This window comes from Vombatus ursinus, unplaced genomic scaffold (genome assembly GCF_900497805.2).
Source record: "Vombatus ursinus unplaced genomic scaffold, bare-nosed wombat genome assembly UNPS02014785.1, whole genome shotgun sequence".
Classification (NCBI taxonomy): Eukaryota; Metazoa; Chordata; class Mammalia; order Diprotodontia; family Vombatidae; genus Vombatus; species Vombatus ursinus.
The window spans coordinates 14,923,084-14,945,719 of NW_020954563.1; the positions used below are offsets into that span (position 1 = coordinate 14,923,084).

At 46.9% G+C, this 22,636-nt stretch overlaps 1 protein-coding gene across 2 annotated transcripts in view; it reads left to right on the top strand.

Annotated features, from left to right (window-relative positions):
- HK3 (hexokinase 3) overlaps positions 1-22,636 on the top strand; it is a 52,020-nt gene that overhangs the window by 10,832 nt on the left and 18,552 nt on the right. For both annotated transcript variants that reach the window (XM_027867161.1, XM_027867162.1), the window contains exons 3-15: positions 6,232-6,394; positions 6,740-6,894; positions 7,235-7,354; positions 7,519-7,614; positions 13,775-13,874; positions 13,955-14,138; positions 14,416-14,571; positions 14,806-15,039; positions 18,024-18,319; positions 18,553-18,701; positions 18,888-19,007; positions 19,733-19,828; positions 20,214-20,313. In XM_027867161.1, coding sequence (XP_027722962.1) covers positions 6,232-6,394; positions 6,740-6,894; positions 7,235-7,354; positions 7,519-7,614; positions 13,775-13,874; positions 13,955-14,138; positions 14,416-14,571; positions 14,806-15,039; positions 18,024-18,319; positions 18,553-18,701; positions 18,888-19,007; positions 19,733-19,828; positions 20,214-20,313 — 1,969 coding nt within the window. The remainder of the gene's footprint in view (positions 1-6,231; positions 6,395-6,739; positions 6,895-7,234; positions 7,355-7,518; positions 7,615-13,774; positions 13,875-13,954; positions 14,139-14,415; positions 14,572-14,805; positions 15,040-18,023; positions 18,320-18,552; positions 18,702-18,887; positions 19,008-19,732; positions 19,829-20,213; positions 20,314-22,636) is intronic.

The window sequence follows — 22,636 nt, forward strand, 5'->3', positions numbered from 1 at the left end:
GAAATCATTTAGTCTAACCCTCCTCACTTGACAGAGAAAGAAACTGAGGCCCAGAAAAGGGAAAATAGCTTGAATAAAGGTCCACTGAGAGTGTTTGGAGGAGTGGACACCAGATCCTAGGGTCTCCTCAGAGCTCCTTTGTCTACACCACCCTCCCGGCCCTTTTTGTGTCACTGAGTCAGAGCTAAGTAATAATTACGTTTCGGTGACCTGGGAGGGTTTCAAAGGCTTTTCCTCACGACAACCCCCCTGTGGTAAGTAGTCCAAAAGTTGTAGCTCCCATATGAGGGTTGAGGAGCCCGAGGCACAGAGAAGTGAACTGCTTTGGCCAAGGCCACACAGCTTAGGAAGCAGAGGAGTCAGGATCCAGATCCACATCTCCTGGCTCCCTTTGTACCACGCTGCTTTTCCAGAGGCTTCCCCAGCCACAGACCACCAAGATACATCCCCAGCTAAGCAGTGAATGAAAGACGTACAAGATGAGGTGAATGTTAGGAGCTGCATTTCAAGTAGCAGAGTATTATTAGCGTGTGCTTTGGTTTGGTGGGGACACAGAGCCTGTGGCCTCCCCAAAATTTCTTGTCCCGCTGTTTTCCTCCACTGCCCCAGAACCTGTTAATTCTGTGGCAAAGGCAGATAATTGCAATATTAGACATATTATATAGTAGAGAACTTTGAAGTTGACAAAGCACTTTTTAGGTGTTATCATATCAAATGAGATTCAATCCACACTAACCCTGGTAGGTAGGTACTATAGGTATTATTATTCCCATTTTATAGGTGAGGAAACAAAGTGCTCATGGTTAAGGAAGGATTTGAACCCAGGTCTCTCTTGACATCAGGTCCAGCTCTTTCCACTACATCTTACATCCTCTAGTGATTGCCAGCTTCAAGGAATTCATTACAGCCCAGTACCAAGGACAGAGACATTGTTGTCATTTAGGATGTGCAGGAGCTGAGGACTGGGGAATTTATTGAGCCCAGGCCTTTGACAGTGAAGACCCACATCATCCTCTCCTTGATCCAATTCCATCTGACTTACCCATTCATTTGATTATTTGTGGACCCTGTTCTCTTCCACTTTTTTTCTTTTTTTTTCTTTTTTCTTTTTCTTTTTTTGGTGAGGCAATCAGGGTTAAGTGACTTGCCCAGGGTCACACAGCTAGTAAGTGCCGAGTGTCTGAGGCCAGATTTGAACTCAGGTCCTCCTGACCCTGAGGCTGGAGCTCTATCCACTGTGCCACCAAACTTCCCCCTTCTCTTCCACTTTTTGAGATGTCCCCACACCTATCTGAATCTCTTTTTGCTATAGGCAGTTATCTTTCTAGGTGAAAGCAGCTGTGCTTGTATGTACCAGATGATTAGATTTGAAAATGGGTGGGTGTGGGAGAAGTAAAAGCAAGGGGAATGAGAGTGAGAAATCATGAGGTTAGAGGCTGAGGGTGGTGTGGTGTGAGATGCCCTGCCTGTGGCAAGGGTGCATTAATAAACTCATTCTGAATAGAGATTTTTTTTTTTTGGCTAGGCAATGGGATTTAAGTGACTTGCCCAGGGTCACATAGCTAGTAAGTGTTATGTGTCTGAGGCTGGATTTGAATTTAGATCCTCCTGAATCCTGGACCAGTGCTCTATCCATTGCGCCACCTAGCCACCCCCTAATAAACTCATTCTGAAAGATCCCTTTAGTGGGCATTGAGTCCAACTTTACTCATTTCATAGATGAGAAGACAGTTTTATAGAAGTGACATGACATGGCCAAGATCATGTCCCATCTATTGAGTGACTGCATTTGGTCAGGAAGGAAGTGTTTCTTCTGTGCTCAGAGAGAAGTCAGGCATACTCTGGCCTGGATCATGGATAGGAACAGGGTGAATGAGGGGATCCCAAGTGAGAAGAACCAGAACCAGAGCCCTGATGATGGAAAGGAGGCCTCCAAGCATCTGTGTGAGCTGAGGACACACCTAGACTTGGTTTTCTTCTGGCTGCGGACACCAGCCTAGCCAGAGGCTAGTGCCCTTTCTGGGCAGTAAAATAACAGAATCTTAGAGCTAAAAGGAATTTTGTAAGTTAACCCAACTTGTACATGCATGATGATCTCATCTACAGTGTCCCCAACAAATGGTCATTGAGCATATTTAATTTGATAAACATTTATGAAGCACCTACTGTGTATGAGGGAGGCAGCATCCTCCATTCCAGTAGGAATGATACAACATGTATGAAGATTAAAAAAATGCAAAGTACATTAAAGTAAATACACAATTAAAAATACAAAATAATGCAAACAACTGAGTAGAGGGAGGGGAAAGATCAGGAAAAGTCATCTGTAGGAAGTGGCCTCTGAGCTAAGCCTTGAAGCGAACTAAGGATTTTAATTCAATTCAACAACTCTTTATTAAACACCAACTATATGCCAGGTATTGTGCTTAGAGCTAGAGATACAACAACAAAAATGAAACATTTATTGCCCTATAGGATCTTGCCTTCTTGGAGAGAAGGAGGGAGAAGGGAACACCATACACACGCATAAGTAAAGACAGAATATGATACAAAAAGTAATTTCCAGGGGAGGGAGGAAAGGAATAAGCATTTATGTATCACCTACTATGTGCCAGGCACTTGCTAAGCACTTTTACAAGTATTATCTCTTTTTATCCTCACAACAATCCTGGGAGGTAGATGCCATTACTATTTTTTTACTCAGTTGAGGAAACTGAGGCAGAGGTTAAGTGACTTGCCTAGGGTCACACAGCTAGTAAGCATCTAAGGTTGGATATGAACTCAGGTCTTCCTGACTCCAGGCCCAGCACTCTATGCACTGTGCCACAGCTACCTCTTTGCTAGAGGAGAACAGAGGTCTAATATGAAAAGTAGTTTCTCTAAAAGTAAGACTAGGATTTGAGAGAGCACAATGGAAAGGTAGAGAAGGATAGGATGGGGGCGCAGGAAGTACAAGGCTACTTGCCATAGAGAGGTCTGAGGGAGTAGGGAGTGGAGGTCCAGGAAGGGAGCTTGTAGCTTTGATTGTCATGACCTTTATAGCAACAAAGGTCCTGCTGATTTGATTATCAGTATCTGAAAAAGAGGGTGTGGGGGCACCTGAGAAGTAAGAGCAGATGGCTAGTCCCTGGTCTTGCCTGACTATCAAGGCAGGAGTCCTGAGGCCAGACTGGTCATAGTGGGATGAGGAAGTGCTCACCTTCTAAGAGATAAATCAATCAACATTTATTAAGTACCTACTATGTGCCAGGTACTGCTCTGGGCATACAAAAAAAGAGGCAAAAGATAGTCCTTGCCCTCAAGTAACTCACAGTAAAAGATGGATATGACAAACAAATATGTACACACAAGCTATATGCAGGATAAATAGGAAATAATTAACAGAGGGGAGGCATTAGAATTAAGAGAGGCTGGGAAGGGCCTCTTGTAGAAGATGTGATTTTAATTTGGCTTTAAAGGAAGCCAGGGAGGTCAGTAAGTAGAGATAAGAACTTAGCACGTAGGGGACACTTAATAAATGTTTATTGATTGATTGATTGAGGAAGGATAACATTCCAGGCATGGGGGACAGAGAAAATGTCAGAATGGAGAGCTGGAGTATCTTGTTTGTGGAATAGCCTGGAGGGCAGTGTCACAGGCTCAGAGTACCTAGCACTGAGTAAGGTGTAAGAAGACTAAAAAGTAGGAGGGGGCCTTCTGTTTTGTTTTGTTTCTTCTTTCTCATGGTTCCTCCTATGAGTTCTAATTCTTCTTTACAACATGAGTAATGTGAAAAGATTTTTAATACGAATGTATATGTAGAACCTATATCAGATTGCAGGGAGGTGGGGATGGAGGAAGAGAAAGTTTAAAACTCAAAAGCTTATGGAAGTGAATGTTGAAAACTACAAATAAATTAATAAGAAAATAAATAAATAAAAATTAAAAAAGTTCAGTAGAAAAAAAAAGTAGGAGGGGACTAGGTTATGAAGGACTTTGAATGTGAAACAGAGCATCTTGTATTTGATCCTGGAGGCAATAAGGAGTATGTTAAGTAGGGGTGGTGGTGGAGGGTGGGGAGGTGTGTATGACATAGTAGGACCTGCACTTCAAGAAAATCACTTTGGTGGCTGAATGGAGAATGGATTTTTGGAGTAGGAAGAGAGTTGAGGCAGGCGGACCCACCAGCAGGTTATTGCAATAGTCCAGGTGTGAGGTGATGAGGGCTTCGATGAGCGTGGTGGAGTGTCAGAGGAGAGAAGGGGACATAACCGAGAGATGTCACGAAGGTGAAATCAACAGGCTTTGGCAAGAGATTGGAAATGATAGTGAGGAGATAGTGAGGAGTTGAAGATGACTCCTATGTTGTGAGCCTGACGAACTGGGAGGATGGTGATGTCCCCAACAGTAATAGAGAAGGCAGATTGGGATGGGATTTAGGAGAAAACATAATGAATTCCATTTTGGACACACTGTGTTCAAGATGTCTACATCTAGTTCAAGATGTCTGAAAGGCAGTCAGAGATGTGAAAATGGGATAAGCAGAGAGATTGGGGCAGGAGAGGTAGATATGAGACCAGAGATGGTAATTTAAATCTATGGGAGGTGATGAGATCACCACGTGCAGTAATGTAGAGAGTAAAGAAAAGGCAGTAAGAAAGCAGGGATCCTCAGCAGTGGAGCTCTGGGGGTGGGAGTGGGGTGGGGGTGGAACTTCCACCATGGGTGGGTTGTCTCTCCAGTTGCCTACCTCACCTGAGTTAGCTCCAGGTTCTGTTATCCCTCACTATGGCTCTGAGCATTGATGCTCATGGAGAGAGTGGTTTCAGTAAAGTGGCAGGACTGAAAGCCAGATTAAAAGTAGTGAGAAAGGAGACAGGGAAATGGAGGCAGTAAGTATAGATAGCTTTTTCTAAGAGTTTGGTTGTGAAAGGGAGGGTAGATACAGGATGATAGCTTGAGGGGATGGCAGTTAAGTGAAGGCTTTTTTTAAGCATGGGAAAGACAAGCTTATTTGAAGGCAGGAGGAGAGGGAACCAGAAATTGAAAGAGGTTGAAGATGGCACAAAGCAGGGATGATCAAGGGAGTCCATTTCCAGAAGAGATGGGAAAGTATGGGGTCAGGGACACAAGCCAAATCATTGGTCTTGGCTAGAAAGAGGGTCACTTCTTCCTTAGAGACTGGAGCAAAGGAGAGAAGAATGGGGGAAGATGTGGAAGAGTTTTGAGATATAGGAAAGGGGAAAAGAGGAAGCTCAGGATGGAAGGTGACTATTTTTTCAGTAAAGTAGGAGGTCAGGAAATTTGCTAAGAGGGAGCACAGTATATGGAGACTGAGGAAAGTAACGGTTTCCCCAGCCACTGTGGGAAATGAGATAGAGAGTAAATCAGTGAAGATAAAAGAGGGGGGCAGGGGAACAAAAGGAGCCTCTCTCTCTCTCCCTAGACCCCCGCCCTGATGGTTTGTAGCTGTGTATGTGTGTGCAGAAGCCTGGTGTCACATAAATAATACTGAATTTGGAGGGAGAAATCCATTCAAACTCTAGTTCTGTTACAGCTGTCTTGCTTTGGGCTAACCAGTTTCTTCCTCTGGACTTCAGTGCTGTCATCTGTCAAATGAAAAGTGTTAGATGATCCTTCCAATCCTTTCCAGCTCTAAATCTCTAATTCCAACTGTATGCCCTTGGACAAGTCACTTCCAAGACTCAGTTTTTCTTTCTATAAGAAAGGAATAGTAATAGCTGCTCTACTTACTTCACAGACTTCTTTGAAAGGAAACAAGCATCTATTAAGCACCTACTGTGTGCCAGACACTAGACACTGTGCTAAGCACTTTATAAATATTATCTCATTTGATTCTCTCAATAACCCTGGGGGGTAGGTGCTATTGTTATCACCATTTTATGGTAGAAGAAACTGAGGAAAACAGAGGTTAAATGACTTGCCCAGAATCTCATAGCTAAGTAAGTTTCAGAGGCTGTATTTGAACTTGGATTTTCCCAAACCCTGTCCCAACACTCTATTCACAGATAGAGCCTCTTTTGAGGAAATGTTTTATAAATCTTCGCAGACTCTAAGCATAAGTTACAGTGGTTGTTACTTCAAGGTGAGAGGGGATCAGGTACATTCTCTGAGGCTGGAAGCCACTCATCCTTTGGGAGAGGCAGCTGACATGTGATTGGCAGATGCCAGCCTAAGCCCAGACTTTTGCCACGTGCACGATGACCCCTACTTGCCCATTCTTTTCTCCAGGTGCAGCAGTGTCTGAAACAGTTTGATGTGACAGAGAAGCAGTTGCGGCAGATCCAGGCAGCCATCCTGCAGGACATGGAGCAGGCCTTGAGCAGGCAGACGGACCCCTCTCCCACAGTCCAGATGCTGCCCACCTATGTCCGATCCACCCCCCATGGCACTGGTGGGTTTCAGGGCTTTGGTAGCATCAGGCCCCAGAAACAGATGTATCCCAAGAGCAAAGTCACTCCTGACCCCAACTCCCTGAGCCAGACCCCAGGGCCAGGGTCTAGGACCTCAGAGAAGGACCAATAGACAGCCTCTCTCTCTTCTTTCTTCTCTAGAAGCTATGCCTCCAGCTTACTATTCTATACCCATCCCAGGGAAGATTTAGTGGTCATGGCAAGAAGGCAAGGGGCTAGAGATAGGGGAGGATTTACAGGGGGAGGGCTCTCCTGGTGAGGGTAGGAGCAGGAAACAACCTTCCTGTCCCTATTCTTCTCTTCCATTCTTCCATCCCCAACCCCAGAGCAGGGCAATTTCCTGGTGTTGGAACTAGGAACCTCAGGAGCTACTTTGCGGGTGCTGTGGGTGACACTCAGAGGCACTACTGGCCCGAGAAAAGAACCAGTAAGCTGGGAGTTCACCATCCCCACAGAAATCACGCTTGGCACTGGTCAACAGGTAAGCTGCTGGGTCTGTAGTGGCCAACATGCCCAAGGAGTACCCTAAAGGCTCTGGCAAGCTCTGGGGGGAGAACTTGATGTCCAGTGTCCCCTGGAGGCATATTATATGGTAGGCCTTTCCAGAGGCCTGGTCTCTGGCTGTTAGGCCAGGTGGTTTGGGCAGGATGGATTGGTATGCAGTGGTCATGTTCCTAGAAGCTGGACTTTGTCAAATAGCTGAGGGATAACCGCCATGGAGGTCAGAGCCTCCCACTGCACTGTGGCCTGGCCTCTCTTCTTCCTCACTTGTGCCCAGTTTCCCTGATCTCCCCCAGAAACCTCACTTCCTGTTCCTACAGCTCTTTGACTTTGCTGCTGGCTGCTTGGTGGAATTTCTGGACCGGCTGAAGGTGGGATCCCAGCCCATCCAGCTGGGCTTCAATTTTTCCTTCCCCTGTCACCAGACAGGCCTTGACCAGGTAAGATGGGGGAGCCTTGGGAGCTTTCAGCCTATGGTGAGTTAGGAACTGGCTGCCAGCTCCCTTGATGAGCATCTCCTGGGGGAAGAGATTTATGTGGGAGGGAAACAGAGGGATGACAGCAGAGAGGATTAATTAATTGCCCCTTTTTGCTCCATCCCCAGAGCACCCTTATTTCCTGGACCAAAGGCTTCAGGTGCAGTGGTGTTGAAGGCCAGGATGTGGTACAGTTGCTGAGAGAGGCCATCCAGAGGCAGGGGGTAAGAAGAGGGGAAGGGTAGGGGGAATTTGGGTAAAGGAGATACCCTGGAGCTGGGAGTGCCAGGAATTCTATGAGGATCCCCAGCAGGACAGCGGGGCTGCTTGTGTGTGCATGCATGGAGGGTTGAATCCTGGTCCTGCTAATCTGCTAATTTTGACCTCTGTGAACTTGGGCAAGTGAATTCTGCAACTGAATCTCTGGGTCGTGTTTTTTTCCTCTGAAAAATGAGGGAGTTGGATTGGATCATCTGAAAGGTTCCTTCTAGCTCTAAATGGTGAACTATGAGCATGTAGCTAATTAGCCAGAAGAGATATTGTGCAATGGAAAGAACTGTGGATTTGGAGTCATGAGATTTGTGTCTGAGTCACCCACTTAACCACTATGTGACCTTAAGCTAACTATTGCCATCTCTGAGCCTTAATTTCCTCTTCTGTAAAACAAAGAGATTGAAATAGATGATGTCTGAGATGTCTATATAAGGTTAATACTTAAAGAAATTAATTCAGGCTGTTCACTGGAAGGTCAAATGCTGAAGCTAAAATACTTTGGCCGCATAATGAGAAGACAGGACTCATTAGAAAAAAACGCTGATGTTGGGAAAGATTGAAGGCAAAAGGAAGAGGGTGAGATGGATAGACAGCGTCACGGAAACAGCAAACATGAGCTTGGACAGATTTTGAGAGATAGCAGACGATAGAAGGGCCTGGTATACTTCATGGAGTCACAAAGAGTCAGGCATAACTCAACAACAATGTCTCTATCAGCTCTACTGTTGTAGTTATTACTCTGAGTATTTATCAGAATCCTACTATGTGCCCAGTCCTCTTGGAGGAGACAGAAATGATTAAGTCCTGCCCTGGAGGAGCTCACAATATTGGGGAGATAATATGCATGCAAAGCCTTCCTAACAACACCAAGCAGCCTTTGCTACAGGCCTGGGGAGTAATAGTCAGTGCTCTAGGGTTCAAAAGAGAAAGGCATCGTTGTGCTGGGCCAGCCAGACCCCTTCAGCCTCCTAGCCCTAAAATTCTCTAGTTATCTGGAGTTGAGCCTCAGACGACGAGCAGGGTCTAGACGGGCCCGCCAGAAGGGATGGCAGTGATGGGGGTGCAGACGTGATGTGCAGGGGATGTAGGAAAGAGAGCAGGGAGACCAGCCTGACCCTAGCTTGGTTAGACAGTGGTGTGAGGTGAAGGTATAAAAGTAAGGTGGGACTGGACTGTGTGCTGCTTCAGATGTCAAACTGAATTGTTTGGTTGTTACTCTGTAGGAGGTGGGTATATGACAAACACGGCATTTTAGAGAGGAAAGCCTGGTTGTATGCCCAGTGGAAGGAGGAGAGACTGGAGTTAGGAAGAATGGCTAGGAGATAATTATAGTAGTCTAGGCAAAAAGCTATGAGGGCTTGGCCTCGGATAGTGACTGGAAATAAGAAGGGTTGGGCAGATGAAAGAGAAAAAACTTTTATAAGACTTAGTGACTGATGAGACGTGTGTGAGTGGGTGGATGTGGGTGTAAGAAAGCAAAGTCAGAAACGATACTTGAGGTTTTTAGCCCAAGTGACCAGGAGAATGGTGATGCCATTGACAGGAAAAAGGAAGTTAAGGGGAAGAATGAGTTTTGGGGAAAAGCTAAGCTCCCTTTTGGACATGTTGAATTTGAGGTGCCAATGGGAGTCCAGGTTGAGATTTCTGTGCTCAAATAAAGGACTGGAGAAAGAGATAAGGAAGTTGGCTGGAGATAAGAGAGAGATAAGAAAGAAACCATTGCAGTGGATGACTTGGCAAGGGATGGGATCAGAAGGGAGGAGAAGGACCATTGGCTTTATAATACTGTGAGTTACCATATAGTAGCAATTTACAAGAGGACGCTAGTTTGATGATTCAAGAAGCCAGTGTGTTTGACAAATAGTAGAGCTAAAGAAAAAATGGGAGAGGCCACAGTAAGGGGGCCAAAAAGAGTACACAGGGGTAGGAGGAAATCTAGGAGAGGCTAGTATCATGGAAAGCAAGGCAGGAGAGGGTGGTTGGCAGTGTCAGTGATACAGAAATGTTAAGGAGAATGCAAGCTGAGAAAAGATAATGAGATCTGATGATTGGGGGTGTCACAAGTGACCATGGAGAGAAGGGTTTCAGTATGGTGATGGGGACTAAAGCCAAGTAGCTAGTTGTTGAGGCATGAATGATGCCTCATGGGAACTTAGGCTCACAAGCTGGGAGAGACCTTAGACTCTAAGGCTTAGAGTATCTTTAAGGAGGAAGAGAGGGTAACCACTCAATAGAAAAGTGTGGCAGTGAATGAAAGGATAGAAATAGAGTGGCTGCTCAAGGCATGGGGTTGGGTGGGGTGGGTAAGGCACCATTTAGAGAAGATTTTTTTTTCCAATATAAGCAAGATCTGAATGTGTTAGAAGGCAAAGGAGATGGTTCTGGTGCATCTCCACACTGGGGGTGGGGACAGTTGGTATGACTTCTTGGCATTGTACGAGAGAACATTCATCTTATAATTGGTAAACCTGATGTTTGTCTATTAAGACAGCTAGCTAGAAAGGGTCTACCTGTCTTCCACAGATGTCCTAAAGAGGAACAGTGCCTCTTGGGTGACTCATAATCTTTTCCACTGTTACCCATCATATCCATTCCATTTAATTCAACAAATATTTATTAAGGACCCCCTACAATGTGCAGGTACTGTTAGGCACTGGGGGTGCAAAGACCCAAATAGCAACGAAGACCCCTTCGCTTAAGGGTCTTAAAATCTTCAGGGGGAATAGAATATGTACACAGATATAAATAAAGGTAATTTAATTAAAGTAATCTAAGGATCTGGAATAAGACAGATCAAGAACAGCCTACAGTAGAAGGAAGTATGGATTTGAATAGATGGATGTGAGGAGGGAATACATTCTAGATGTGGAGCCATTCCTATGTAAAGGCATGGAGATGGGAAATGGATATTGTTGGCAGTCTAGCTAATTGTTTAGTTTGGCTGCAATGTAGAATTTATAAAGAAGAATGTTACGAAATGATGCTTAAAAGGTAGATCTGAACTGGATTTAAATAACTTTAAATGACTGACCGAGATCTCTGTATTTTATCTTTAGAGACCATAGGGAATCACAGGAAGAACGTTTTTGAGCAGGTAGCCGGACTTGCATCTTAAGAATATTAATTTGGCTGTTATGTGGAGGATGGATGGGAGAGGGGAGAAACTGGAAGCAGGGAGACCAATTAGGAGGCTATGGAAATAATCCAGGCAAAAGGGAATAAGGGCCTGAACTAGTGGGGTGCTATGGGAGTGGGGGGGAGAGAGGGAAATGGATGTGAGTGATGTGGAGGGGAGGGGGTAAAAAAGACAAGACTCAGCAACTGATTAGCTCTGGGTTTGAGGGAAAGTGAGTTTTATTCAAGAGTACAGAGCTAGGAACAGTGGATGAGAATTGCAAAGAGAAAAAATTTAGGCTTGAAGTCAGGAAAAGCATCCTGACAACAAAAGCTATTCCAAAGTGGAGCGGGCTGCCTCAGGTGTTGACTATGTCACTCCTCCATTGTGAGTGGAGAGAAGGGGATGAATGTGGGAGATGCAGTGGAGATATGACCATGACGCTTGTCAGCTGACCGGATATGGGAGATGAGGGAGAGGGAGTGCCAGGCACTGTGCTAAACAAGTACCTCATTTGACCCTCACCACAACTCAAGAAGGTAGGTGCTGTTTTTTATTCCCATTTTACAGTTAAGGAAACTGAGGCAGATAGAAGTTAAATGACTTGCCTAAGGTCACACAGTTGGTAAGTGTCTCAGGGAGAGGGAAGAATAGAGGATGATGCTGAAATTATGAAACTGGATGTCTGGAAGAAGTATTCTGCCCTCATCAGAATTAGGGGGAGTGTGGAGAAGGGATGAGTTTTGAACAAATATAATGAGCTCAGTTTGGATAGATTGACATTGAATCCAGCAAGCAGTTGGCAATGCTGAACTGGAGTTCAGGAGAGATTTTAGAACTGGAGATATAGATTTGAGAGGTATCTACATAGAGATAAGAAGTGAATCCATGGGAGCTTATGAGATCACCATGAGAGTTTAGAATAGAGCCTTAATGAGCAGGACATGGGTGTTAATCCAGCTGGGGAGACTCTGTCAGCTAGGTATGGCAAGCCCCAAGATAAGAGTGGTGTCATGGCAGCCAAGGGATTTATGCCTGGCTGCTGTCAGAACTGGCTTCACGGGCCATCTTTTTGTTTCAGCATCTGCTTGTTTAAGGAGCCCCATGCCTCCAGGCTCCTCCTATCCAGCCTTCCTACTCCTGCCAGAATAATCTTTGGTTTTTAAAACAGTCAATCAGTAAGCATTAATTCAATACCTACTATTTGCCTGGCACTGTGAACTAGATGCTGGGGATACAAAGATAAAATTGCCCTCATTCTCGCCTTTTACAGTTTGGTGCCAGTCTGTCTCATTTCCAGGTTTATTGAGAATCATACTCCTTCACACACTTGACATTCCAATCAAATTATCTTCCTTGCTATTCCTGAACAGAGCATTCATCTGCCATCTCTATCCATGCCTGGGTTATACTCCCGCCTCCCCTTCAGCCCCACAGAATCCCTAACTTCCTTCCAAACTAAGTTCAAGTGCCACCTGAAGCTTATCTCGATCCCTCCTGGTGCAAATCCTCCCTGTCCCCACCCCCATCCCCAGATGTTTTTTGTTCACTTTGTAAATATTTCGAGTACTTTTCTGTTTACAATTATTTCACCCCCAATAAAATGAATGCTTTTTGAGGTCAGAGGCTGTTTCATTTTTGCTTTTGTATCTCCACACCTAGCACAGTGCCTGGCACATAACAGTCCCATAATAAATGTCAATGGAATGTTGAATGAATTGATAGGTATGGGCGCATCATTTACTGGAAGGGACAGTAAAGATCATCTTGTCCCTGTCCTTTATTTACCGAGGAGGGAATGGACTCAGAGAAGTTACTTAAGTTGCTTAAAGTCCTAGACATCAGAGTCAGGATTTGAAGAGAGGTTTCAATACACTAGTCACACTTCTTTGCCTCTCCCTCAAGGCCCTCCACAATCCAGCACCATCCCATCTTTGCAGACATCTTATATTTCTCTCCTCCATGAACTTGTCTGTTCTGGTCATATTGGCTGACCATTTGTTCCCCAACTATGTCTCTATGCTTGTCAAATTACAATCTATTCTTTTTTTCCTTAACTGTAATATTTCATTTCCCCCCAATTTCATGTAAAAACAATTTTAACATTCTTCTTTTTTTTAAAGTTTGAGTTCCAAATTATCTCCCTCCCTCCCTTCTCCTATTGAGAAGGTAAGCAGTTTGACACAGGTTATATACATGTGCACTCATGCAAAACATTTCCATGTAAGTCATGTTCAGTCCATTCTTTAAAGCCCAACTTAAAAGCTACCTTCTCCAGGAAGTCCTCCTCAATCCTCAGGTCAGGAACAACTAACTTTCTGCCAAAGGGCACTCACTTCTGAATGTCTTCACTTATGACTTTAGATTGTAATATGGCGTTATCTGGGTTTGTGTCAGCTCCAAAGGCAGAACGAGGAGCAATGGGTAGAAGCTGTAGAGACAAGCTCTGGTCTGGTGTCAAGAAAAGCTTCCTAATGATGACAACTCTCTGAAAGTGGAATGGGTTAACTAGGCACTGAGTAGGTTCCCCATTCGAGGAGCTTTTCAGGCCTCTGCTCCAGGGCAGTTTGTTGAAGGGACACCTGTTCAGGTATGAGTTAGACTAGGTGAATAACAGAATCTCTTCCAATTCAGACACAATGCTCTGTAAACAGCAGGTGCCAAATAAATGTTGAATGAATGATGTATTAAATTTTATTGATTCCAAGAATGTGCATCAAAATTAGATTGCAAGGCGCAGTGGATAGAGCACCAGCCTTGGAGTCAGGAGGACCTGAGTTCAAATCCGACCTCAGACACTCGACACTTACTAGCTGTGTGACCTTGGGCAAGTCACTTAACCCCATTGCCTAGCCAAAGAAAAATAATTAGATTCCAGTCATGATATAGCACCAAGTGCCCAGAAATGTATCTGATGGGCAGTGGTGATGGCATCGTGTCTCCTCACTGTCTCCAGTCAGGCTCTGACCACCCTCTACTGACCTCTCTTTTCCCAGGCCTACAACATTGATGTGGTGGCTGTAGTGAACGACACAGTGGGCACCATGATGAGCTGTGACCCCAGGCCTCAGGCATGTGAGATCGGGCTCGTTGTAGGTGAGGATGCTTCTGCTCAGGGGGCTCGTGGGGGTGCCCATGCACCTGCAGATCCTGTAACCAGTCCCCTCTGGCCACAGACACAGGAACCAATGCCTGTTACATGGAGGAGGCCCGGCATGTAGGGGAGCTGGGGGAAGACCAGGGGCGTGTCTGTGTCAACGTTCAGTGGGGTTCCTTTGGAGATAGTGGGGCTCTGGAACCTGTGCAGACACCCTTTGACCTCCAACTGGACCAGGAATCCTTGAACCCTGGGACTCAGAGGTGATGCTGGAGTTTGGGGAGGATTGAGAGGCTTTGTTTTCTGTGTCCTAATCCATCCACCCCTCCCTAACACCTGTGCACCCTTTTGAAGAAGGTGAGCAAATGAATGTTAGTGCCAGGTCTCTTTGGGGGCGGGGCCTTGGTTTGTTGCATCTATTCCCTCCCACCCCAACACCCCCTCCACTCGAAGAGCTGAGTCCACTGTGCTCATTTTGTTTCCCTGCCTTGGGGACAAGCCTTGTGATGCCAGTGGTCCCTTTTCTGCTCTGGACCCCAGGTTTGAGAAGATGGTTGGGGGTCTGTACCTGGGAGAACTCGTACGCTTGGTGCTGATCCATCTGGCTGGCCAGAGGGCCCTTTTTGGTGGCGTCACCTCCCCTGCTCTGCTAACCCGTGGGTCTGTGCACATAGAGCATGTGATGGAGATAGAGGAGTGAGTTGGGGGAACACTGGGAGTCCCTGGCCTGGAGGGGAATGTGTATGTCATGGGGCGGGTGGGGGTAGGTGGGGGAGTGGGAATAGGGATTAAGGGCAGATGATCCATGGGGCATCCCTTCTATCTAATACTGACACGTGGCCCCTCAGCAGCACCCCGATTGCAGACCTGTGGTGATGAGATTTCAGGCCTGGACACCCCCAGTCACAGCTCGGTCCCTTCCCTCTTTAGCCCCTCTCACGGCAGGGCTCGGGCCCAAGCAGTGCTGCAGGGGCTGGGCCTGAACCCCAGCGCCCAGGACTATGAGCAGGTACAGCAGGTGTGTGGGGCTGTGTCTGCCCGGGCTGCCCGCCTCTGTGCTGCTGCCCTCACCGCCATCCTTGCCCGAGTGAAGAGCAACCAGGAGAGATCCCATCTGGGCGTAGCTGTGGCTACAGGGGGCCGTGTTTATGAGCAGCACCCCAGGTACATGGACTGGGGGGGTGAGGGATGCGGTAGGCACAAATCCTAGAATCGTGGGCCCTGGAGGTGGGAGTGTCTTTATGGGTGATCTGCTCCACCCTCTCATTTTACAGAGGAGAAAACTGAGAGCTAAAGAGGGGAAGAGATTTGTTCAAGGTCACATAGCTGATCAGAAGCAGGTGCAGGAGTTGAACCCAGGTCTGCTGTCACTGTTCCTTAGTTTTCCCCACCCCTAAAGTCATGACTGAAGCTTTGATTTGGTGGGGGAAGAAGAGGAGGATTGCTTAAAGACCTGTCACCCTAGTGGCAAGTGGAGTATGCAGTTTTAGTTCTGAAGCAGGGGTAGGGGCGCTAGGTGGCGCCATAGTGCACAGAGTGCCAGGCCTGGAGTCAGGAAGTCGCCCAATTCAAATCCAGCCTCAGACACTTTCAGGCTGTGTGACCCTGGGCAAGTCACTTAACCCTATTTGCCTCAGTTTCCTCATCTGCAAAATGAACTGGAGAGGGAAATAGCAAACCACTCCAGTAACTTTGCCAAGAAAATCCCAAATGGAATCACAAAGAGCCGGACACAACTAAACTAAACAACTAAAATTAAACTCAATGACAAGTGGGGGTAGGGGCTGCTATGTGGTAGAGGAGACTCTATTCCCAACCCTTCCACCCCCACCATGATCCCTTTCCCCACTGTTTTCCACCCAGTATCCTTCCCACCTGGGGGTCCCAGGCCAGCTCAGCCATTCCATTGTCTCATCTAGACAGATGAGGAATAATCAGTCAATCAACAATAATTTATTAAACACCAATTGTGTGCCAGGTGGATGTGCTAGGCTCTGGGGATACAAAAACAAGCAAACAAACAAACAACAAAACAGTCCATGCCCTCAAGGAGCTTACATTGGATCAGAGGAAACAACATGTACAAACATAAGTAAATATAAAAACTCTTCAGAGACACTGCACAGTGACTTGGGAGGGGGCAGGGAGTCAAGAAGTCTGGGTGCAGGTGATGATGGCACCAGCTGAGCCTGGAAGGGAGCTAGGGATTTGGAGAGCCGGAGGGGAGGAGGGGGGGCATTGCTGCAAGGTGGAAAGGAATGGAGACAGGAGAGAGGAGTTCGTGGACCAGGAATGGCTAATAGGCCAGTTTGGCTGGAATGAAGAGTGCCCGGAGGGGAGTAATGCGTAATAAGCCTGGAAAAGCAAGCCAGTGCCAAATTGTGAAGGGTTTTGAGGGACAGAGGAAGTTGTCTTTTATTCTAGAGGCAGTTAGAAGCCACCGGAGCTTTGGGAGGCAGGGAGGGCTGTAGCCAGGCCTATCTTTTAGGAGGATTACTTGGGAAGCTGGGTGGAGGATGGAGAGGGAAGAAACTGGAGGCTGGGAGACCAGTGAGGAGGTGATAAGGGTCTGAATTAGTGTTGGAGCTGGGTGAATGGAGAGGAGGGGCAGCTGTGACAGATGTTGTGGAGACAGGATTAACAACACTTGGCCAACTGGCTGGATCTTGCAGTGGGGAAGAGAGAAAGGCTGAGGGTGACTCAGGTTGAAAACTGCTAGAAGGATGGTGATAAACATGACTGGAATAAAGCAGGTGGGAAGAGCCATAGGTTTCAGGGAAAGTATGAGTTCTCTTTTTGCTGTATGAAGTTTGATGTTTCTCCTGGAACTCCCTGGTAGAAGTGATGGTCTCAAGATGGAGAATGAGACATACATTCTTATAAGTGGCTAGGGTGGGAATTTCTTTTGCTTGACTACATATGTGGTTTAAGGAGTTGGTTTTTTTTGTTTGTTTGTTTGTTTCTCCTAGGGAGGTGTGTGGTGTGTGTGTGGTGTGTGGTGTGTGTGTGTGTGTGTGTGTGTGTGTGTGTCTGTAGTGAAGGAGGGGGATGGAAGAAAAGAAATGATTGTTAATTGAAAAAACATTTTTAGAAAGAGATTTCTTGTCGGAAATGCCAATAAGTAGTTGGTAATGCTGGCTGAGCTCAGGAAAAAGACTATAGAGATGGATGTGTCGATCTGGGATTCATTCTTTGGCATAGAGGTGATCATTAAACCCATGGGAGTTGCTGAGGTCACCAAATGAAAGTGAAGAAGAAGAGAGGTACAAGGCAGAGCATTGCAGGGATATTCACAGTCTGGGGGCCTGACATGGATAATGTCATCAAAAGAGACTGAGAAGGAGCAGTCAGAGAGGTGGGAGGAGAACCAGAGGAGAGGTGTGTCGCAAAAACTCAGCAGAGAGGTATCTAGGAGGAGACGAAGGTCAGGGGTGCCCAATAATGTAGAAAGGTCAAGAAGCCTGAGGAACAATTAGGGACCTTGGGGTGGGTGGGAGAAGGGAAGTAGGAAGGAAGGATTTACTAAGCACATACTGTGCTAAGTGCTTTACAAATATGACCTCATTTAATAGTCACAATAACCCTAGGAGGTAGGTCCTACTGTTATCCCTATTTTACAGTAGAAGAAACTGAGGCAGACAGAGGTTAAGTGACTTGACTAGGGTCCAACATCTAGTAATGGTCTGAGGTCAAATTTGAATTCAGGTCTTCCTGACTACACCCCAGCGCTCCACCTACTGCACCTAAATGTGGAAAGCAGGGTAGTACTGTGCTGAGGGCACAGCAAATTTGGGCATAGATGAGGCCCAGTTTTCTCCTCAGGTCTCTTGTGTTCCAGGAAAAGAACACCCTACCCCAGGAGCCTGCCTGATAGAGCTGACGCAGCACTGAATATACAGGAGACCTGGTTTCAGACATAGGCAGCTGGTAGCAATGGATAGAGCACTGGGAATGGAGTCAGGAAGACTCGGGTTCAGATTTAGCCTCAGACACTAGCTTTGTGACCCTGGCCAAGACATTTGACCGCTCTTTGCCTCAGTTTTCCCATCTGTAAAATGGGTATAACAATAGCTCCTGTGAGGGAGAAGTCCTTGGAGGTGTGGGGGGAGGCAGTGCCAGGCTGAGAGCTTCGTCCTCTCCCTGGCCAGGTTCAGCACCATCCTGCAGCAGACAGTGAGGCTCCTGGCTCCAGATTCTGATACCACCTTTGTCCCCTCCGAGGATGGTGGAGGCTGGGGGGTGGCTGTGGTGACCGCTGTGGCCTCTCGCCTGGCCTTACATCGACATCACTTGGAGGAGACCCTGGCACCCTTCCGTCTGGACAGTGAACAGCTGAAGGCTGTGCAGGCCGAAATGCGGGAGGCCATGGTGCGGGGGCTCCAGGGCGAGGACTCCACCCTACCCATGCTGCCCACCTATGTCTGTGCTACACCTGATGGTACTGGTGAGTGTGCCCGATGGCACTGGGGAGAGTGTTGACCCCCCAGGACACAGGGCATGGGGGCCCAGAAAGGAGCAGTGGGCATTTCGTGTCTGCTCCCTACTTCTGAGGCCCCTGAAATCCTATGGTGATGACAGGAGATTGTGAGGGGGTCTGGACTTCTGGTTGGGGGTCTCCCATGCCTGTGGTCTAAAGTGCCCCTCCTTGGGCTCCTGAGGCTGTGGCTTGTTTTGCAGAAAGGGGCGACTTCCTGGCTCTGGACCTTGGGGGCACTAACTTCCGGGTACTCTGGGTGAAAGTGGGCAGTAGGAGCGAGGGAGGTGTCAAGATCACCAACCAGGTCTTCTCCATTCCTGAGAGTGTGACCCAGGGGACTGGGCAGCAGGTACCAGTCCCGCCCCCTAGCCATCACCTTTACCAATGGTTTAGGCCCACATTCCTTTTCCCAGGCTGGAGGCTGGGGCTGGGTTGGGCTGGGGGGTGGGTGGGAGGAAAGGGCAAGGTAGGGGAGGGGGAGAGAAGAACTCTGGCCCAGTTTTCTGAACCTGGTCTTCCTCTCTTACCCCTGAAGCTCTTTGACCACATTGTAGACTGCATAGTGGACTTCCAGAAGGAGCATGGTCTGAGTGGACAGACCCTGCCCTTGGGTTTCACCTTCTCCTTCCCCTGCAAACAAGTTGGCCTGGATCAGGTAAAGAGACTTGGGAATGTGGAGGGAAGGGATCAGGGGAGACAGAAACAGCAGCAACAGCAGCAAGGACAGGCTGGGAAAGGGTGGAGGGTGAGACAGGACTAGGAAGAAAAAATTAAGCTTCTGGAACTGCCTCATGGCACCCAGAAGCTGGGGTTATGGGCCTCCTACTTACTACTTTGTTGCTAATTAAACCATTTAAACTTAGCTTCTCCAAATATTGTATCTTGGATCATTCTACCATCTGTGTGTCTCAGTTTCCTTTTCTGTAAAATGACTAGATTGGTCTTGATGCTCTCTGAGGTTCCTTCCAGTTACAAATCCTGTGAACTCAGACTTCTCTTTCCCCTTCCCCATTTTTGTCTAATGCTTTTGAACTACCTTTGGAAAAAAAAATTGCCTGCAGATAGCTCTGTTTACCCCAGCTTGTTTCTAATTCACTCATTCTGGACTCATCATCTGGGCTTGGCTTCTGAAAGGGCCAACTTGTTATCTTTCCTAAATATTTTGAAACCTTCCAGCTAATGAAATTTAACTAGATTGTGAAGTGGAAAAGTATAAATGTAACTTGGAGGAGAGACAAGGTCTTGGGGTGCTGACACTGACCTTCTGTGGACAGGTCACTCTGCATGGAGGGTGTTGGGACTGTGGAAGGAATTAGTCTTTGATGTATCTGATCTGTGATCTGTCCTGAGCCCCCTTGACATTTATGTCCTGACTTGCAGGGTATCCTCTTGAGCTGGACCAAAGGTTTTAAGGCATCAGACTGTGAGGGCCAGGATGTCGTGTCCTTGCTTCGAGCTGCCATCAGACGCAGACAGGTAGGGCTTCTATGGGTCGGGGGGAACTTGAATGGGGAACCCAGGAGTCCTCATCTGGTAAGGACATACGGGGGCTCTCACTTTGGGGATGCTAAGAGCTATTTCATCTAGGGAGAATGGAGGACCTGCTCTGGTTGGCTAGAGAACCTTTCCTGGGGGGTGATTCAGGGTTTCCCACGGGATTGTTGAGGGGCAAGTTTTGGGGAGGGGGTCTAATCTACCATCCTGGGAGCCCTGAAGTCCCCTTAGCTGGAACACAGGTTTCACTGAAGGCAAGGACATTGCTCCCTGCTTCTGGGGAGGGTCCTCTTTGCCAGAGGCTGTAGGCCCAGCATTGGTTGCCATGATGACTGTTGCCTGACAACCGGTGGCCTTTTGTGCACAGGGAGTGGAGCTGAACGTGGTGGCCATTGTCAATGACACAGTGGGGACCATGATGTCCTGTGGGTATGAGGACCCCCACTGTGAAGTCGGACTCATTGTAGGTGAGTGCACGAGAGTCTTCATAGGCTCTGTGGTAAGCATCCTTTCCTTACCCCCACATTCCCTGATCTGCAGCCCACTGCTCCTAACGACTGAAAGGCCACTTGTCAGTCATTTTGTCTGCAAGCTCTTTCTGAGCCCCTTCTTGGTAGCCCCCTGAAGAGTGTAAAACACTGTCTCCGCCCTCAGGGAAGCTCCCGTTTGCTGGGGTGGGGGGAGGGAGACAAGACTCTCACACCTGTAAAAATGGTGGAAGAATTGACTGGGAAACTTCCTGGTACTTGAGTGTAGTGGTACTGGCAGTGAAAGGTCAGAGAAGGGAGGGATCTGTGTGGGTTGGACTAGACAGGGAAGGCTTCATGGAGGAGGACTCTTGTTGGATAAATCATAAAATCTTAGAGTCCAAGTGCTGGAAAGGTAGCGTAGGAGTTATGTAGCCCAGGCTCTCATCCCGTGCAGAAATCTCTTGTATAGTGTGTGTGTGTGTATGTGTGTGTGTGTGTGTGTGTGTGTGTGTGTGTGTGAGAGAGACAGAGACAGAGACAGAGACAGAGACAGAGGGAAGGAAGGAGAGAGACAGAGACAGAGAGAAAGAGAAAGAGACAGAGACAGACATGGAGAGAGAGACAGAGAGAGAGAGACAGAGAGAGAGAGACAGAGAGAGAGAATGAGAGAACTTCAGGCCTTGCTCAAGCCCTTCTGGTGATAGAAAGCTCTCCCTGTTGGAGCAGCCCATTCCATTTCTGGACAGCTCTCATCATTACAAAGTTCACTGTGTGGAACTGGGTGAGGTCACATTTGCTTTTATTGTCTCTGTTTGTACCCCTTGCTCCTAGTTCTACCCGCTCTGGCTACCCAGAACCAACCTCGTCCAGCGTTTCCATGACAGCTCTTGGGCTATTTGGAAAGACTGGCCCTGGTCTTCCTTTGTTTGGCTAAAGAGCACTGAACAGTTAGTTCCTTTATCCAATCCTCCCGGGGCATGGTTCCTTCTCACACCCTGCCCCTCCATCCTATTGGCCCTTCTCCACTTATGCTCACTACTTGTCAATCTCTTTCCCAAACTGTGGTGTCCAGAACTGAACAAATAAGACCCTCCGTCTCTCAGCTCTGGGCATCCTCTATGGCTGTCCTCCATGCCTGGAACATTTCCCTTCCCCATCTCCACTGATCTCTGGCTTCCTTCAAGTCCCAGCTAAAATTCTACCTTCGACAAGGAAGCCTTTCCCCATCCCTCTTAATTCTGGTGCTTTCTGTTAATTATTTCCTATTTATCCTGTATATAACTTGTTTGTATAGATGTTTGCTTGTCTCTCCCATTAGATTGTAAGCTCCTTGAGGGCAGGGATTATCTTTTACCTCTTTTTGTATCAGGAGCAGTTAGCACAATGCTGGGCACAAAGCAGGGCAGAGGACAACAATACTTTTATTATTCTTCCATCAGATCTTTCTTAATATATCCTGAAGTCACATTAGCTTTTTTTGGGGGGGGGGTGGGGGAGGACTTCTACATCTCACAGATGATCCATCTTGCATTTGTAGTCCACTAAAACTCCCAGGTCTTTTTCACACAAACTTTTATCCAGCCACATCCTATATTTGTGTGGTAGATTTTTTAAAAAAAACTTACATGCAATTACATGGTCCCTTATTAAATTTCATTTTTATTAGATTTGGTCTATCATTCCAGCTTATGGTTTAAAAAAAAATCCTGATTCTGTCGTTAAACATGGCAACTATCCATCAGCAGTTTTGATAAGCATGCCATTTTTACCTTCATCCAAATATTTGAATAAAATAAAAACGCTGATCAAGTCAAGGCTAAGGCCAGAGAGCCCTAAGGCGCCACACAAGAGACTTGGCCAGTCAGAGGTTGACACCAATCTCCTAATTAACTCCTGTGGCCAGTTGTTCAACCGTCTGTGAGTGCACCTAATTGTACTATCATTTAAGCTAGCCCTCTCCTCATCCACAAAGATAACATGCCAGAGTCTCTCAAATGCCTTGCTAAAATACTTACTCAATAGATCTAAGGAGCCAGTCTCCTGGTCAATCGAAGGCTAGTAACTGTTCAAAAAAAGGAAATGAATTGAATCTGGCATTATTTGTTTTCAATGAGCCTAACCTGGCTCTTCGTGATAGCTTTTGCCATCATCTGAGTGCTGGCCTATCACCCATTGACTGACTAATCGATTCTAGACTTCTGCCAGGGGTTGACTTTCAAGGTCAATGGCCTCTAGTTTCTAGAACCCATCTTTTTCTGGGGAAAAAAAGGTACATTATTTATCCATTTTCAGTCCTGTGGACTCTCCTGTTTTTTCATTA